This window comes from Staurois parvus, unplaced genomic scaffold (assembly GCF_062004578.1).
Source record: "Staurois parvus isolate SC_StPar_1 unplaced genomic scaffold, SC_StPar_1.0 ptg001686l, whole genome shotgun sequence".
NCBI classification, from domain to species: Eukaryota; Metazoa; Chordata; class Amphibia; order Anura; family Ranidae; genus Staurois; species Staurois parvus.
Window position 1 is genome coordinate 427,724 of NW_028319482.1, and position 20,541 is coordinate 448,264.

A 20,541-nucleotide genomic window follows, 5' to 3' on the forward strand; every position below is an offset into this window, starting at 1 on the left:
AAAATATAAAGCAAGAATATACAAAGAAAAAAAAAAAAAGTACAATAAGAAGACACCAGTAGAGGATGTAAACAAGAAAACAAATCTCCATGACAGAATGGGTAAAATAATACCAGACATTTTATTGTATAAAACAGATAGTGAACTCTCACAGGCAAATAGCGTGTAAAAGCCATAATTCATAAAGCTAACAAATACCAGTAAGATCACTCACCAAGTCCATTTACACGAACAACGTGCCTCACACAAGCAAATACTCCCAGTACTGTTTCTTAGGAAACCAAGGCCTGTTATTTTCATTGCAGCGACCAATTACCACAACTGCTCTCTGGATGTCTGTAATCTCTACTATTTTAAAATGTGTGCTTTTTCCATCGTGCTCAATATTTTTACCTTTTTTTTTTTTTTCCTTCTTGTATGAATGCCACCAATACCATACAGATTGATATACACATTATTATACATAATGGTCTGTGTACATAAAACCAAAATGAAAAAAATTACTGTAGAAGGACAAGCTTGATAATTTACGTCAGTATGGCTAAGTTTACACAAGCTAATGCTAGTGGATCACTTTAAAGTGTGCAGTTAACCAGCCAATGTCAGGTGTGCAGGAGGCGATCCTGCTGCCTCCAGAATACCCATTTGTTTTTCTTGTTTATGTTGCGCACTTTATAATGGAGCTAAAATGTGCTGCAACCACTAGCCAACTGTTTGTCTCATGGTTACCTCATTGACTTGAATGGGCAAGTTTGCCACGAGGAGTTTGCTTGGTAACGTAAGGCATTGTGACCATGGCATGTGAACAACTTCCACAAGCCATATTTTAAGTGGCAAAGCGGGGGGGGGGGGGGGTAAAACCACAGTTCAGCCTCTTGTTTGTACTGTCCCCAGGTCACCTGTGTGAAAGAGATTTTTTTTCACAGCCACCAGTCAGTACGACCTTTCTTGGAGTTCTTTGAAGTAAATTTTGGCCATACACCTACCAGATGAGCATATCTCTGCAGCGAGGATCAGACAAGGTGTTTCCATTCAGCAGCAGACCTGCACAAATAGGCTAACTGCAACTGTTCACATGTAATCATACAGAGTACTTACCTATGGTTGGGGATGGACCTGTGCCTGCATTCAGGGATGCACATCTTTCCTTTATCGCAAACAGCTGCAGAGCCAGTCATTTATATGTACAGGCTTTCTATCCATAGATTATCAGAAACACCCGGCTGCATCCACCACAGGGATACACTGATCTGGATGGTGTACAGCCCTAATTGACAGTGTGCAAGAGCCCCAACACTTTTGAAAATGCGCTATCAAAAATGTACTTAAGTCAGCTGGTGCTATCTTTGATGTGGAGGGGGAGATTTCTGACTGATACAGCAAGACTATGCTACAGTGGATGTGTTAGGAAACCCGGACGGTTGAAATCTTAGGAAGTATGTAACATAAGAAAATTAGAAAATAAAATCAAGAAAAATCCACTAGTTTTTGTTCTTTTTTTAATCATAAACAAGCATCAAGGCAATGTGTCATGATGAATGTCTTTTTCATTAATAAAATGCTGCTAGGAAGCTGGATTTTCTCTGCATCCTACTAGACAGTGATGGAGGGGAGAAGTCTGAGCAGGGTTTACATCATTTACCTAAACTCCAGCAGATAAAACAATGTGCTGTCAAACTAAAGGGCTGTGGCCAGTGCTACACATGGCTATTCACCAATAGGGATGTCAACAATGCAGCATCTAAGCAGCAGCATCTAGGAGTCCAGTTCTACATCACATGTATGATTTTATAGTTTTATCACAGTTGCACTTTAGTAGAAAAAGAGAAGGCCATCACTATCTTTCCATTGCTAAAAATGTATGCCAGAAGAAGTGTTTAAAAAAGGAAAAAAGAGTAAGGAAATTGGGATTTTGGTACTCAAGGTATGACTGTAGAAAGCACATATGAAGCCATGTACACCCTGTGAGATGTTAGCAAAATAAAAAGGCTAAAACTAGAAATGCTGTAGATGTACAAAAGCATGTACTTTTCTAATCAATGAAAATACACTTCTGCATATTCAGCTTGATTTGTAACGTTTTAATCTGTAGCTTTTTTATATATAGCATATAAAAGTGTTTTGGCATTTTTATGCACAACATAAAAAATGTAGCAATCCAAAATTGTCCAATAGTGGCATTTCAATTTATTATGATATAAGAGACCATTACATACACTATACTGTATATGCAATTATAGTTCCTATCAATACTGAACTCAAAGACCTAAGAAGGGTATTTATAGACTGATGGGGTGGTTCGTCATGCAGTTCAGCAAAGATTCAACAAACATCCAGTACCAAAAGTTGTTTTTCTGAAACCCAAATGATTTTTAGACTGATAAACTGGGAAAAAAATGAACACACCGATGTTCCCACATGATGATAAATAATTTCCTATCATTGTTAATCACAGATGTTATCAATCTAATGATCGCACAAGCGATGGTTGACCGTGTTGCTATGACATCTGTGTATAATCTGCTACAAAGATTTGCAATAATGAGGTTTCATTTCAAACCATGATTATCTGCACTTTTAAACACTGCCACAGTTTCAACAATCGTCCACATTTCATCTTTGTTGGATTGGATGAAAAATTGTCCTGTCTATGGCTAAACTAATATATTCAGCACATTTTCTAAACAAAGAATCATGTGTCTGGAATGCTTTAACTATAAAATGAAGACTGAGTGTGATGGGAATCTACAAAACCAGCTTAATGTGCTTTTAGAAAGCTTATTACCCACAAAGGGCTGAAGAGAATGGACTAGTGGTAAATTTCCACTCTCAACATATGTTAAAAGGCATCATTCACCAATGTATGCAAGGAGATTAAGAAAAGTAAGCAACAGTTAGGGTATTAGAGAGATGGCTGCAATGAAAAGCAATAACTAAAGTAACACAGACTAAAGGAGAAAATAAAAGCATGGATTTATGGTTTTCTAACTTCTTAAAGTGGAAAAAGAAGTTAGAACTTGTTTGAGGCTTTTACTGCTGTTAGTATGGTTATTTAACAGATACTGGATGTCAGAAAAGGCATCAATGAGCTATACGTGCAATGCTGACTTATCCTTTCACAATTAGCAGAGAGTAATAGGTATTGCCGAGGAAGTTTCTAACAAAACCAGTTCACAAGAACCAGACACATTTCTGTACGGTTCTCACGAACACAGAACAACAGAATAGGATGCCAGGGAAGGTGGTGGCTGCCAGCTATGCCTGTTGAATTGCAGGTTCATTCATAAATACATTTTGGCAGTATGGTTACCATATATGTTGCTAAGTGCTTATGTGCAAATCAAAACTTGTCCTTTGATCTGCTCATAATGTCCCAGTAAGCACAAACAACCATACGTTTATTGCCTATATAAATAGGAGTATAAATCGAGCAATACGATTTTGCAAGAAGAGCATTTCCCAGATGGAAGACGTAATTTTGACTAGGATAGCTTAAAATCAATAACTGTCTTTGTATTTCCATGATCATTTTTACTAAATCCCACATGTAGATCATATTAGATAGGCCATGCATACTTTCCCTTGCTCAGTTTTCCATTGGCCAAAAAGGGACAACTCTAGAGACTTGTAAAAAGGGCCTGACAATTCTAAGCTCTTTGCCTGCCTGACCTCTGTATGTTCGGACACATAGGCATCAGTACTGTGGGATACATTCCGAAGCGTAAATGGTGGTCTCAGGCAGCCACATTTAAAACTTATGTGGGTACATGGGGGAAGAACTTTACAAACACCAATGGATCCAGCTTATGAGGAGAACATTGTGATCCACCAAGCTTTTTAATTACCTTTTTTCAGATGAGACTCACCTCAGGGTGGAGAAACTTTGGCATGTTTGCTTTGGGTGTTCTCACGCTGTGTGACATGAGCTGCCTATTCATGGGCAGGTTACTTTGCTTCTTAAAATACTTATCCTTGATATAGTGCGTGGCTGTTTTACACATTAGATTGCAAGCTCTGTTGGGACAGAGACAACTGTAAATGAAGTACATTTGATTAAGGCTTGTAAACGCCTATAAAAAACGCCTCATAACTGCACATAGGGCATTTGGGGAGCATTTTTAATGCTTGTGCAATGCCCATACTAAAGCTCATTAACGCCTAACACTATAGGGGCATTGCTGAAGAGTTGGAAATTCAGTCAAGTGTTAACAAGCCCTAAACATAGAATAAGCCAACACTTTATAAATAGGGGCAATACATTCTGTGCCAGGACTAATCACCCAATTTAATAAAACAACACAGCTGAGACACACCACTAGACATTTCAACCAATCATAGAGTGCTTTTAAGTTAGGAAGTCTGTGCATTTAGTCCATTTTAATCACAAAGCAACTGACAGCCAGGTAATTAAACTGAACTGTGATTAAAATAATACCCTTACAGTGTCCCTACCCCCACTGCAAGGAATAAATGCTTGTGAAGTCTAGGGGGCTAAAGGAAAGGGTTGCAATAGTTCCCTCATTCCTCACTCCTCAGGCTGCTGGTGCTTCTCTCTTCTTTTGGAAGATCAAGGTTGTGAGCAGGCCCTCATCATTCCCATGTACACTGCAGGGCTAATATGATGTCAGAATGTGACCACCTGCTGAAGCGCCTTAGAGTAGAGGCTTTAGGAGGACCAGTCACACAGATAAAAAGCCTGCCAAAGTGCGGGATAAAGGATCACCGGGGACTGGCCAAATATCAATACATGCATGGGCTAGAAAGTCAATCTATTGATTGACTTCTGTACCAACCAGCCTGTAGGGTTTTCTTCAAAACAATCAATGCAGTCAGGGAAAATTCCACACTGGCATAATACAATAACTCATTGGGAAGGATTCCCCAATCTACAGCAAAAAGTGTGGATGGGGGAATCTGCTAATTTTTTCCACTCAACCCACTTGTTGAACGAAAAAAAAAAAAAAAAAATGAATCATGGTCTGTCTAAAAAAGTAAGTTTTAGGACTTATTCTTCTAATTCCTAGACTTACAGAGCATTTAATCCATGCATTGTGCAAGGATGGGAGGCACTGAAAAGGTATTTTTCTGGTGCTTTGTGTGGGGATTTAATGCCCCATAAAATGATGGAACTGTGTGCCAAATTCCTTTGCTTTGAATGATGTGTTTTGCTTCAAAAATGTATAGCCCGTTATGTCACTAGGGCCATACTCCCTATAAACATCTATGTACAGAGGGGCTTTTTTTTCCCCCTTTTAAAGCAGGTACATTTTCCCATCACCTGCATTCAGTGACTACACCTTTGAGATATTGTAAATGTTCCTGGAGATTATTTTCTATTTGACTTCACACATTCACTTGCTTGCTACTACAGATGTTCATGACTATTTTCTATACAGCATTGTAGATTCCTCCTACCCATCAGGCTGAAAAGGTCAGCATCCCTACTGAACAAATTAACCAGAGGACAAGCAACATTGTAAAGTGAATTGTTTTTATTTAGCCTGAACAGACTAAACCCGGTCATAGATGGCTCGATTCCCATCCCATTCAGCAGGGAGCATCTGAGATTCGATCTATGGGCAGGCTGGTTGTACATTGATAGACATCAGTACAACCAGCCTGTTGTATTTAATTGTATGTGATTACTGCTGGTGGCTATAGCCACCAGCAGTAATCACTGTGTTCTGCCAGCGGGGATGCCTCCCCGCCATTGGAACACAATAGCTCCATGGGAGACATTTGAGCGATGTTTCTTTCCTGCAGCCAGTGGTTGGAGGAAAGAAAATCAAATCAACTATGGCTTGTTTAAAGCTGGGTATACACATAATCCTGTATCCACGTAAGCAATGTGGATGCAGGGAACTCTCCAACTGCGCTATTGTATTCTGACAGCAGGGACCACCCCCTGCTGAAATGGGCAAATTTCAATACATGTACAGTGCCTTGACAAAATGTGGAAAACTTCAAGGGTATGCATACTTTTTCAGGTTACAATCAAAACCGTAAATGTGTTTTATTGGGATTTTATGCGATAGACCAACACAAAGTAGCACACAATTGTTAAGTGGAAGGAATATGATAAATGATTTTCAAAATCTTTTGCAAATAAATATCTGAAAAGTGTAGCGTGCATTTGTATTCAACCCACTCGAGTCAATACTTTGTAGAACCACCTTTCGCTGAAATTACAGCTACAAGTTGTGGTGGGCGCGGCATCAGACCGCAGCCCTTCTCACCAAACTCGTGACCGAAGGACTAGCAAATCTAAAAAAGCAATGTCACGTGCGTAATAATGCCACACTCAGCTGCACCCTGCACACTGATTTTCCAGCTAATTGGACCACAATCGACGTACCGGCAGCCTGAATACGATTGTTACTGGGTCAGGTTAATTACGCAATTAACCCTTCACACTGCCACCACCTCCTTTTTATACAGAGAAAGAGGAAACTCAGCAATACACTAGGATGATTGGTTAATCGACAGTATACCGCTATCTCTACAGACCGGTTATACAGAGGGTTAAACACTCATAGTATCGCTCTTCAGTGGCAGGGATTCGTAAGTCACATTAAAGAACTATAGAAACAGTTTAACGCTTTCAGAAAGTAAGATTTACTACTAAAAAAGGTCAAAAGGGTGCAGTAGAAATATTTACAGAGAAAAGTAATATATATATATATATATATATATATATATATATATATATATATATATATATATATATATATATATATATATATATACACACACACACACACATATACATACATATACACACACATACATACATACATACACACACACACACACTCAGTCAGGTCCATAAATATTGGGACATCGACACAATTCTAACATTTTTGGCTCTATACACCACCACAATGGATTTGAAATAAAACGAACAAGATGTGCTTTAACTGCAGACTGTCAGCTTTATTTTGAGGGTATTTACATACAAATCAGGTGAACGGTGTAGGAATTACAACAGTTTGCAAGGGACCAAAAGTAATGGGACAGAATAATAATCATAAATCAAACTTTCACTTTTTAATACCTGGTTGCAAATCCTTTGCAGTCAATTATAGCCTGAAGTCTGGAACGCATAGACATCACCAGACGCTGGGTTTCATCCCTGGTGATGCTCTGCCAGGCCTCTACTGCAACTGTCTTCATTTCCTGCTTGTTCTTGGGGCATTTTCCCTTCAGTTTTGTCTTCAGCAAGTGAAATGCATGCTCAATCGGATTCAGGTCAGGTGATTGACTTGGCCATTGCATAACATTCCACTTCTTTCCCTTAAAAAACTCTTTGGTTGCTTTTGCAGTACGCTTTGGGTCATTGTCCATCTGCACTGTGAAGCGGCGTCCAATGATTTGTGAAGCATTTGGCTGAATATGAGCAGATAATATTGCCCAAAACACTTCAGAATTCATCCTCCTGCTATTGTCAGCAGTCACATCATCAATAAATACAAGAGAACCAGTTCCATTGGCAGCCATACATGCCCACGCCATGACACTACCACCACCATGCTTCACTGATGAGGTGGTATGCTTAGGATCATGAGCAGTTCCTTTCCTTCTCCATACTCTTCTCTTCCCATCACTCTGGTACAAGTTGATCTTGGTCTCATCTGTCCATAGGATGTTGTTCCAGAACTGTAAAGGCTTTTTTAGATGTCGTTTGGCAAACTGTAATCTGGCCTTCCTGTTTTTGAGGCTCACCAATGGTTTCCATCTTGTGGTGAACCCTCTGTATTCACTCTGGTGAAGTCTTCTCTTGATTGTTGACTTTGACACACATACACCTACCTCCTGGAGGGTGTTCTTGATCTGGCCAACTGTTGTCAAGGGTGTTTTCTTCACCAGGGAAAGAATTCTTCAGTCATCCACCACAGTTGTTTTCCGTGGTCTACCAGGTCTTTTGGTGCTGCTGAGCTCACCGGTGCGTTCCTTCTTTTTAAGAATGTTCCAAACAGTTGTTTTGGCCACGCCTAATGTTTTTGCCATCTCTCTGATGGGTTTGTTTTGTTTTTTCAGCCTAATGATGGCTTGCTTCACTGATGGTGACAGCTCTTTGGATCTTATCTCGAGAGTTGACAGCAACAGATTCCAAATGCAAATAGCACACTTGAAATTAACTCTGGACCTTTTATCTGCTCGTTGTAATTGGGATAATGAAGGAATAACACACCTGGCCATGGAACAGCTGAGAAGCCAATTGTCCCATTACTTTTGGTCCCTTAAAAAGTGGGAGGCACATATGCAAACTGTTGTAATTCCTACATTGTTCACCTGATTTGGATGTAAATACCCTCAAATTAAAGCTGACAGTCTGTGGTTAAAGCACATCTTGTTTGTTTCATTTCAAATCCATTGTGGTGATGTATAGAGCCAAAAATGTTAGAATTGTGTCGATGTCCCAATATTTATGGACCTGACTGTACATACATACATATACACACACATACATACATATACACACACACACCAACATATTTACATACGCACACAAGCATATTGTCAGGGCTCCGGGTATGACCAGAGGTGTGTGGACCGACACAGGGAAACACAGACTTCAGGTATAGCGTGTAAAACAATAGAATTTATTAAGGGCAACACAAACATAAATGCAGTGCAACAAACCAAACCCAAAACTAACACAAATACGTACAACAAGATGCAACCAACCCCAAACCTTAACTGATATATATATTTTATATAAATATGGAGCACAACGTAGTCAGGCAGGCCTGGGTCGGTAGCTAACGGGCAGACAAGGTACAAGGAGTAGGCAGAAGATTGGTCAGGAGTAGCCGAGGTCAGTGAAGGCAGAATTCAAGCAGAGTCAGGATCAGGCAGGAAGCAGACAGGATGCAGGTACAGGGGCTCATGGGAACAATACACCAAGGCCTTGACTGCAGGCCTGGCCATTCCTTAAATACACCTCCTGCAATCAGCCTCAGGTGACGGCTTGATTGCAGGAGTGAGCTTCTGGCTGAGAGCACCCGCTGGCCAGCCCTGGTACTGCAGCCCACAAGGCAGGTGAGTCCCACCACCATTGGCGAGTCCATTCCCGACACACACACACATATACACACACACACACACACACACACACACACACACACACACACACACACACACACACACACACACACACACACACACACACACACACACACACACACACACACACACACACACACACACACACACACACACACACACACACACACACACACACACACAGCACAACAAACAGATAACAGAAAGAAGTTTAGGTAAATAAAGTACTTGCCCACAAAGATGCCTGGGGTTAAGCAGTTTCACGTCTGATAAGCTAAAAAGGGATTTCTGGTCTCGCACTCAGTTTCGTTTGTACAGCGCGATTCCCCTCTCCGTCTGCTAGATGTTAAAAACGCAGACGGTCCACACTTCTCTGACTACACACAAAGCATAACAGCTTCTTTTCTAAAAAAATCAATTGGTATCTTCTTACAAACAGACAAGCCTATTGCCTTATTTGGGAAAAGGATGGCATAGACAGCTACACTGAACGCATTCCTGAGGGAGGGGGAATGACGGGACACATGAAGACTTCTTAATACAGTGAGAGCCGTGCCTTGCTCTTGTGTGCACGATTACTACACCTCCCCCCCCCCCCCCCCCCCTCAGGTGATGGCATATGAGTTTAAGAGCAATACCAAAATGTAGAAGTTTGGAGCAAAATGGAGAACCGCATCTCTCCCTGTGGGCATGGTTGTGACACAAGTATTTTTGGATTTATCTCTACCAGCTTTGCACATCTAGAGAGTGAAACTTTTGCCCGTTCTGCCTTGCAAAATAGTTCAAGCTCTGTCAGATTGGAGGGAGTGCATCTGAACAGCAATTTTCAAGTCTTGCCATATATTTTCAATTGGATTGAGGTCTGGACTTTGACTGGGCCATTCTAGCACATGAAGATGCTTTGATCTAAACAATTCCACCGTAGGTCTGCCTGTATGTTTAGGGTCGTTGTCCTGCTGGAAGGTGAACCTCCGCCCCAGTCTCAAGTCTTTTGCAGACACTAACAGGTTTTATTCTAAGATTGCCCTGTATTTGGCTCCATTTGTCTTCCCATCAACTCTGACCAGCTTCCCTGTCCCTGCTGAAGAAAAGCATCCCCACAACACGATGCTGCTACCCCCATGTTCCATGGTGGGGGTGGCGTGTTCAGGGTGATGCGCAGTGTCAGTTTTGTGCCTCACATAGCATTTTGCTTTTAGGCAAAAAGTTAAATTTTGGGGTAATCTGAAAAAGAGCAACTTCTTCCACAGGTTTGCTGTGTCCCTCACATGGCTTCTCGCAAACTGTAAAACAGGACTTTTATGGCTTTCTTTCAACAATGGCTTTCTTCTTGCCACTCTTCCATAAAGGCCAGATTTGTGTAGTACACGACTAATAGTTGTCCTGTGGACAGATTCTCCCATCTGAGCTGTGGATCTTTGCAGCTCCTCCAGAGTTATCAGGGGCCTCTGGGATGCTTCTCTGATTAATGCTCTCATTGTCTGGCCTGTCAGTTTAAGTAGAGGGCCATGGCTTGGTAGGCATGCAGTTGTGCCATATGCTTTCCATTTTCGAATGATGGATTGAACAGTGCTCCATGAGATTTTTTATTTTTTTTTACCTATCCCTGCTTAAAATTCTCCACAACATTATCCCTGACCAGTCTGGTATGTTCCTTGGCCTTCATGATGCTGTTTGTTCACTAATGTTCTCTGAGGGCTTCACAGACAACTGTATTTATACTGAGAATAAATGACACATGGGTGGACTCTATTTACTAATTAGGTGACTTCTGAAGGCAATTGGTTCTACGAGATTTTAGTTAGGGGTTACAGAGTAAAGGGGCTGAATACAAATGCATGCCACACTTTTCACATATTTATTTGTAAAACATTTTGAAAACCATTTATCATTTTCCTTCCACTTCACAACTATGTGCCACTTTGTATTTTATTGGGATTTTATGTGACAGACCAACACATTTATGTTTTTGGTTGCAACATGACAAAAATGTGGAAAATTTAAAGGGGTATGAATAATTTTTCAAGGCACTGTATACCCTATTTAACATTGTGAACTAGGAATAATAAAACAATATCCCTGTTTTCACTATTAAGAAGCTTTGAGTACATCACTAATGAGCATATATGGCTTACCCATGTACATATCCCTTTACAAATTATGCGCAGAAAGAATTTTTTTTTCTGAATGCACATCATCAATGTTATTTATAATGAAGTATGTCCTTATTGTATTTAAACCCTGCCTCCTGAGCCTATCTTTTGGTCGTTTAATTTGAAGGGCATAATACTTGACCTAAAGAGAGATGGAAAGCTAGACTTTCACAAGAGAGCTACCTATATCTCTGGATCTACTGATCATGGTGATAAATGGTTCCCATTGAAGGCAACCCCTGTTTATGCATTTGAGCTCTGTTTGAATTGTCTAGGTGACAGGTCTAATGTAATACGCATGGTATTTGCACAAATTGTTAATAGAATGTGGTATTGAATCATTAAATATACTGAGATTTCGTTAATTTATTATTCTTTCAATTTAGCTGTTAGGGTCATGTGTGAGCATACTGTCAGGATAGTATGGGACAATATTACAAACAGATCTCCAAGGAACCATTTCAGTACTTGCTGTAACTGTTTTGTTAGGAGATCGGTCAAGCACCAGATTCATGTACTTCTTATGTATACTACTTTAAAGAATCTGTCTCTATGTGGTTGGGACACATTCAAAAGAAATTATCAAAAAGAATTATAGGTAAACTGATCGTTATCAAGATTAACCCTGAGCTGGTGTACAGACAGAGGCAAAGGCTGTGAGTTTCCGCACAGGGCTCTCTGGTTGCTATGAAGCTGGCAGCCACCAGCATTGTGACAACCTGTGACTCATCACTGGCCGCATTCAGCCAACCAGCCAGGAGATTCCTTGGCAGTCAGCTGAAAAGAAAAAAAAAGGGTGGGGATGCTGGCTGACAACATAGCTCAAATACGAACAGTGTCTGCGGAATCTACCAGCTGGCAGTTGAATGGAACGGAGGATGAGTCACTGGTTACTAAGATGCTGTGGGCTGCACAGCTGACAGTGTCATAGCTAGCAAGCAGCTGAACATTCATCAAGGACCATGCTGTGGACAATGCAACCTCAGCACTGCCCCCTTCCAAGTGACATTCCAAGCAGTAGGTTTTAAAAACACACTATACTGTGCAGTTATCTTAGTCCCATATACAGGAACAAGTGACAACCTATGTTTTTATGTATTGTACAGACAGCAACACCTGGCAGCCCTCTTTCCATTCTAAACAAAAAAAAAAAAACATAAAAAAAACAACACACACACGCGCACACTTAAATGATTCAGATCATCAATAGAATTTCATGATTACACAAAGACAACCCAAGTAAGTACAAAATGCAGTTTTTAAATAAGAATTTCATTTATTAAGGTAAAAAAAAAAAAAAAAAAAAAAAAAAAAAAAAAAAAGCTGTTCAGACCTGCCTGGCCCTATGTGCACAAGTAATTAGCCCCCGCCCCCTTCTTGCAAAATCATGAATGAACTGTGATTAACCATATTTTATAGAAAATTTCACTTGCCACTCCCAGGCCCGATTTTTGCCAGACCTGTTGAATCAAGAAATCACTTAAATAGAAGCTGCCTAACAAAGTGAAGCATGCGAAAAGATCTCAAAAAGCAACACATGCCACGATCTAAAGAAATTCAAGAACAGATGAGAAACAAACTAATTGACAAGTATCAGTCTGGAAAGGGTTACAAATCCATTTCTAAAGCTTTGGGACTTCAGTGAACTCACGGTGACAGCCATTATCCACAAATGGAGAAAACTTGGTGAACAGTGGTGAACCTTCCCAAGAGTGGCCGGACTACCAAAATTACTCCAAGAGCACGAGGAAAACTCATCCAGGAGGTCATAAAAGAATCCAGAACAATATCTAAATAACTGAAAGGCCTCACGTGCGTCAGTTAAGGTCAGTGTTCATGATTCAACAAGAAGAAAGACTGGGCAAAAATGGCATCCATGAGAAAGTTTCAACGCGAAAGCCACTGCTGACCAATAAGAACACAAAGGCTGGTCTCATATTTGCCAAAACATATCTTGATTATCCCCAAGACTTTTGGGCAAATATTCTGTGGACTGATGAGACAAAAGTTGAACTCTTTGGAAGGTGTATGTCCTGTTACATCTGGTGTAAAACTAACACAGCATTTCATAAAAAGAACATCATGCCAACAGTCAAACATGGTGGTGGTAGTGTGATGGTCTGGGGCTGCTTTTGCAGCTTCAGGACCTGGATGACTTGCCATAATTGATGGAACCATGAATTCTGCACTCTACCAAGAAATTGTGATGGAGAATGTCCAGCCATCAGTACATGACCTCAAGATCAAGTGCACTTGGGTCATGCAGCAGTGGGTCTAGAGGGGCAATTACTTTTTAACATAGGGCCAGGCAGTTTTGGATGGCTTTTTCCCTTAATAAATTAAATCATAATTTAAAAACTGCATTTTGTATTTGGGTCATCTTTGTGTAATATTAAAATTTGTTCGATGATCTGGATCATTTAAGTGTGCAAAAAAATGCAAATATGCGGAGAAAAAAACAAAACAAAATCAGTGGAGTTGATAGTTACAGAATGCTCTCCGTAACAGGACTGAAATAATTATAAAAGCAATATTATTCTACACTGCAATCTCACCTAATATGTGTTTGTCAAGTTTATAACAGATGGCATATAGGATAAGGACAGTGATTCCTGCAGGATTACAATGTCTATTACATGGTCATGATTAACGAGACACCTTTATATCCAATTTACATGATGAAGGAAAGTAATTGCATCAACCCCACATTGCTATTGTAACAATGGTGATGAAATAGAACATTACTTTGTTTTCATCTGCCACTTCCTATCTGTACCCTTAGAGGCCTTTTGTAATGGTTTCAACCCCTGAGACATGAAGCCCGATGCTGCCAACTACTACTACATAGAATTGTTGTGCTGACAACCACCTGATCAGCAGTACAGAAAAGACTATCAGACCCTTACATAGCGTCTACGAAGGCAGTGCAGGAAAATGAGCAGCCATCCGGCAGTGGCTGCTTGTTAGCGCATATAAACTCACATGTCTTTGAAAGGGGAAGTAATCAGGAGTATTCTTTGGCAGTGCACACAACTCATTCTCCTGATTATGGCATCACATATGCATCAGGATAGCACAGTAGAAGAGAAATCACCAGTATTGTGAGAAAACAGAGCTCTACCTCAAGGGCTGCTCAGGAAGAGTAAGCATACAGATCCATCCTTTTCATACAAGCCTGCAGATGTAAGCAGTCCTGCTACACAATTATCAGGGACTGGCTGATGTCATTGCACACAGATTCCTATTATCCTGTCACTGCACATACAAACCCATGATCTGACAAAACCACAAACTCTCCCTGCAGCTATCTCTGAGAAACACACGATAAACAAAATTACATGTGCTAAAAAGGAAAAGAAAATGCTAGATCAGTCAGTATATATCGCCATGAGTAGCAAGGGGGTTGTAATGCGACATATACACTCGCTGCAAGTTTCATAAATTGCTGTATTATCAATTTATTATACTTTACCCAAAATAAATTAACTGGTACATGGCATGGGATGTCATGTTATCTCAATAGTCAGTATACAGGGGTGTACAACTTTGCCAGAAAGGAATAGCAGTGGTATGGCCAACAGCAACCATCTTCCTGAGGGCATATTCACACTACATGTAGTGACCTGTGTTTTTTGTGTTTTTCTGCACTGCGTAAAAGCAGGTCACTGCTAGGGCACAAATAAAATGGTTTTCTATGTGTCCCATCCACGCAATGCTGGTGTGATGTGTGGTGCATTGCAGTACAGAAAAATGCAACATGTATGCATTTTTCCTGCACTGCACGGCTCCGCAGGTTCATTACACAGCAATGCACCATGCTATTGTGCTGTGACACAAATGTAGTGTCCCTTTATGACACTTCAAATTATAGAACAAAACAAAAACACCACAAGTTTGCAATTCTCCTTGCCAGAGCAGACAGTGCAGTAGCCTGCATGGTAAAATGCTGAAAACAAAATTCATTTTTACCAAACATGAGGCTCCCTGTGCTAAAATGCATCCCAAGGTAAAAGCTGAACTCTGAGCACAAAATGTAAAGTGGTTGTAAAGGCTGAAGGTTTCCTTACTTTCATGCATTCTGTGCATAAAGTTAAAAAAAAACAGTGTGTGCTGCTCTCCCCCCCCCCCCCTCCAATACTCACCTGAGCCACCTCTCAATCCAGCGATGTGCACAAGAGCCTCATGTCTCCCTCCCCTCATTGGTCGAGACAGTGGCTCCCACTGCTGTCAATCACAGCCAGTGTGGAGAGAGCAAAGGGCGGGGCAAAGCCACGGCTCTGTGTCTTATGAGCGTGTAACGTGGACTCGGGAGCGAGCACATACCAGTGCCCCCATACCAAGCGGCTTGCTATTGGGGGAGGAGCCAGGAGAGCTGGTGGGGACTCAAGAAAAGGTGGATCGGAGCGGCTCTGTACAAAACCACTGCATAGAGCAGGTGGGTATAGACATGTTTGTTAAAAAAAAACCCACACACCACACCTCTAGTATCACTTTGATTGAAATATATTTCTCCATAGTTAAAAAGAATATAATTCCACTTTTGTGTGCACCAGATGCCTTTGCAAACCCAGATATTACTTTGTAAAAACAGTAGTGACATCATCACTGAGCTGCACATAGGCTGTGCAGGAAGCAGAGCTATAGGAAGGACCCAGAAGCTCCAACTACCACAGAAAACTACAGGAGAGGGCGGAGACAAGACCAGTCATCTTGCACAAAGACAGACAGCAGCAGTGACAGGTCTTTATTATAGGGGCAAGGTTTCACACATGATTGCTGCAGAGATCTTGATCTTGGAATCAGGAGGACGCAGCGTGTTAAAACTGGTCACACCACATGTGTACTGAATAGGTAAGCAAGTATATGATGCAGGGAACATAGTTGTTTGCTTTTATTGTGTTATAAACGTAATTGTGAAATAAAGCTTTTATGGGCAATTACAATTGCTTTTTGGACTTGTAGAACTCATAAGCTGGTAAAAAGAATATTGCTAGCTGATTGCAATCTGACAAAATGCAAATATAACCATGTCCTATTCTACAGAACAAATTTTGTTTCCAATAGATCCATCTATGTTTTATCCATGACATTCCACCTTAAAGTGTTACTAAACCCAGGACCCTACTTTCACTATATCTGATCCCCCATAATACACAGAACATGGAAGTGCAATTATTTTAGTAAATATAAACTGCTAAATACCTTTTCTCATCAGTAGTTAGAGCAGTCTTGTGACTTCTATCAGTGTCCAGCCGAGCACTGGTTAAAGCTTGTAGAATGAGTTTTACTTTTGCTGTAGGAGGATGCAGAACCCCTGACCTCTGTCCGGACAGTGCTGATTGACCCTATGCTGATCACATGCACTCTCCCAAGAAACAAAAAAAACCCTTTAGCAATACACACCAAACTGAGCATGTTCAGAGTGACTCCACACATGTCTTATCAGGAGATAAGAGGGGGACACTGGAAGAAGGGGAGGATCAAAGAAGTCAGGATCAAACAATTTTTTTTTGGTCAAAAAAACATCTAAGACACTAAAAAATGCAAACGCAAAAAAACACAGTAAAACGCTAATAGAAAAAAAACACACAAAAAAAAAAAAACCTCATGTTTTTTAGCGTGACTTTACACAGCTAAAATTGTTATTAAACAGCGTTAATAAAACGCCCAGTGTGCATGGAGCCTTAGGGCTTATGTACACTGCAGCTGATAAACTCACGTTTAGGAGCTGTTCAGCGGTTTTTTCAGCAGCCCCTGAACTCACCCTAATGTCTTCCTATGTGCCCAAGTACACATCTTCGTTTAAGTCGTTTATAGGCATTTGAGTTTACAGTCATTTTTTTGAACACAGAAAACTTGTGTTCAGGAGTCAACTTTATCAGCGTTTCAAACGCAAAACGCTGTTAAACATTATAAATCACATTTATAAGCATTTGCGGCTGAAATTTTTTTTTAACTCTTCCAGTTCCCGACGCTGTCCAGAGCCTTTTTACATCATGAAAAATGCATGCAAAGCGGTTTCAAGGTATTCAGATGGACAAAACACTGAACACAGGATGTTCCTACCAAGCTTGTCACACATGGTAATGACCAATTCACACCTCAGACCTCTCCCACCCTTGGAAACAAAAGATATGTTAACTGAACATTCACACCTCAAATTCCTCATGAAGACCCCCTGCCAGGTGTCCTTAATGACTCACTCCACCAGACACATTTCCCACCCTTGGAAACAAAAGAAATGTTAATGAGCAACTCACACCTAAGCTAATTTCAACACATACTAGTGTGTCTGCTTCTACTCTCTGTATTTCTCTGAAACAGTCTGAAATAGTTAATAATTTACCACTTTTCAGTGCATTCTGGGCATTTGGGAGGTTCTCTTGTGCTTATTTTTAAAAAATGCTTCTAAAACACAAAACACACATAAATGCGGCTAAACAGACGTTTTTTAACCTATGCTTTCCAGCAGTCAGTTTCCATCGGTCAGAAGTGTCCCGTGTATATGGAGCCTTAGGCATTGCAACTGAAGTTTTCTATTCTACCCTTCAAATTTTCCCATCACTGTGGTCAAAAACAAACATCGATTTGCCTCCACTATTAGTAAACCGAACAAATGTTCTTAAAACAAAAAAGAAGGTTTTCGAACAAAAAAAATGTGTTTGTGTATGGCCAGCATCAGTGACAGCAGGAGCAAATAGCTTGTATCAAGTTACCTGCCTATGCCAAGGGAGTCTGTCATGCATAATAATATATCACAATCCTGTCTGAAAAACCAGCAAAACTGGTGTTTTAGGACCTTTTTTTTTTCCTTTAAATAAAAATTTGACCTCTGAGTCTGATGGTATGTACCAGATTCAACCTCCTAATAGTATATACAGAACATCTCTTCTGTCTGTTATTCTCAGAGTGGATTAGACATTTTGCTCCCTAACCATATAGTCATTTATATTTACCACTGCATATAGATAATCAAGAATAAAATTACTTTACATACTGGTATTACGGTAACTAAATTATACACCAAACTTTTTGTGGAGGTTTTTATCCTATTAATTGAAACCATAATCAACAGACTATTTGATTATGAAAATGATCGTTAGTTGCAGCCCTAATTGGTACCATGCCACTTATGAGCACCAACTGACAAAATCTGCTGGTAGCCTTAGGGTGAGGTTTACGGATTTTGCTGCTGCACTGCAGAACACACTGACTGTGACAGGGTTGGAGGGCAGGGAAACTCCCCTTCTGTCAGATGAAATAAAAAATATAAAAATAATACTTATAAAGCACTAGCAGTCTGTTTTTAGTACTACACATATAGCATATGTGGGAAAATCCAACAGCACAACTGTGTTTATGTTGTATACCAGAGAAGTAGTAGAGAGATGCTGAGGTGGAGTCACAAAAACTCTGAAGCCCATGCAATGCAAAAACAAAAAAAAAAAAAAAACACCACCACACAAAAAAAAAACAACCTTTTTTTTCCTATGCAGACTCTGGCTAATGAGCTGTACATATCAGTGAGAGCTTTGTATGTAAATTATATAACACGAGGCCTGCAAAAGCAAAATCTTGGTATCATTTATTAAAAGTAACATGAATATGTCCAATATGTCCAAGGGAACTGAAGCCAACCAAAAAACAGAAGGGAGTGGGGAGATAAAAATATACAAGCTATGAACTATGAAGTCTACTTAGAATTGCAGCACCTGACCCACACCAAAGAAATCTCCGTCCATTGCTAATACACTTTTTCATCAGTTGCACTGGAATCAATCTACAGATAAATAACCAAACCTGCATACATGAAAGTGTATCATGGCAGGAGATTTATTTTAAAGATTGTGTATCAAGTGCAAAGCAGAGGAATGGTATGATAACAACATTTTAGTGACAGAGACCTTCAATAATATTCATTGCAGTCAGGTCGTCACGCTTATGCCTGCAGCCATTAATTGACCAGCTGCTCTCAAAGCTCTTACATAGCCACAGAGTCCTATGTGACAGGAAGTGACAGTGCCAAGTACTGTGGGAAGGATAAAAATAATACTGCCAGTGCCCTGGGTACTCACTGTAGTTTGTGATGGTTAACCATGCAGACTAGTAGTTTAAATTTGTGCGTTTTTTTTTTTTTAATGGCACCTTATTTTTTTTGTATTGTATCTGTTTAATCAGAAAAAAAAAAAAAAAAAAAAAAAAAAAAAAAAGATAGTTTTGCATGCCATCCATAATTATATTATAATTTGGGCACAGTTGTATTTCCTAAATATTCTGCCATATATAGGTGCAATGCATATTCCATTATGCAACCGAATTGCATTAGATTAAAGTTCACACACTGTATTCACAACTATAACATAATCCCACTCCTGCATAAAGAAAAACCATGAAAAGAAAAATCTTACATCATTTCTAGAACATATCAGATAAAACATTTAGTACTTAAAACCATTCTGTATGACTGTGCACATCTGCTGTACCCCTTGACAAAATGATGCTAAGCTCAAGCACTGCATGAAATAAATAAATAAAAGCACGTTAGTCTGTGTAATGATAATCGTCTCCAAAATTGCCATATCTTACAGTAACAAAACTGCCCTAGCCTTCACAAGCTCTCTTTGATTGCAATACTATCAGTTCAAATGATAACAGTGCAGTTAAAGTGCAGGCTAGGCTCCAGTAACCAACAGCTATACTTCTACTTATTACTAGATTACTGCATATTATTTTGACCTGTCAAAGAGAAGCACTGCATACAAACCTGCAATCCCATGCAGAAACACTGCGTACAAATCTGAAAATCCAAATGGGATCAATGCTTAAGGAGCTGATCCTCCAAGGGAAAGTACTGCAAACCTGTAACACCATGCAGGGAAAAAAAAAGGCACTCACATCTGCAGCAGCATATTAAAACACTGCATATACTGTATAACAGCAGCACCATGTAGAAACACCGCACATAAACCTACATTACCAAGCATGACACAAGAAAAATAAAATCTGAAACACCATGTAGGAGAAATCAACAAAAAGTTCAAATAACACAGGAGAAGTTTATTGAATGCTGCAAAATAATGCAAAAGCACTGCATTCCATCTAACAAGATGAAGTAATAGAGCTTTCAAGGGATTTTTGGTTTGCTGCAGCAGGTGCTCAGACACCCAAGTCCACAGCTTGAGGAGTGCTCAGGTCCATGCCAGTTTTCATTTGCTTATGAGATAAACACTCTGTATGGAAACAGCATATAATGATACACCAAACATAATACTCTAAGCTATCCTCATTCTGCTACACTGTACACATACACAGAACTTTATGC

The 20,541-nt window shown here is 40.0% G+C and overlaps 1 protein-coding gene across 6 annotated transcripts in view; it reads right to left on the reverse strand.

The window, feature by feature from the left end:
- Positions 1-20,541, reverse strand: part of FAM131A (family with sequence similarity 131 member A) — a 144,386-nt gene that overhangs the window by 111,202 nt on the left and 12,643 nt on the right. The window contains exon 1 of one of the 6 annotated variants that reach the window (XM_089663434.1): positions 19,984-20,032. The exons of 4 other annotated variants lie outside the window; for them this stretch is intronic. In XM_089663434.1, the coding sequence (XP_089519560.1) occupies positions 19,984-19,995 (12 nt within the window). In that variant the 5' untranslated portion in view covers positions 19,996-20,032. Of the gene's footprint in view, positions 1-19,983; positions 20,033-20,541 lie in introns of those variants that run through there. One more of the 6 variants, XM_089663433.1, reaches the window with a different exon arrangement.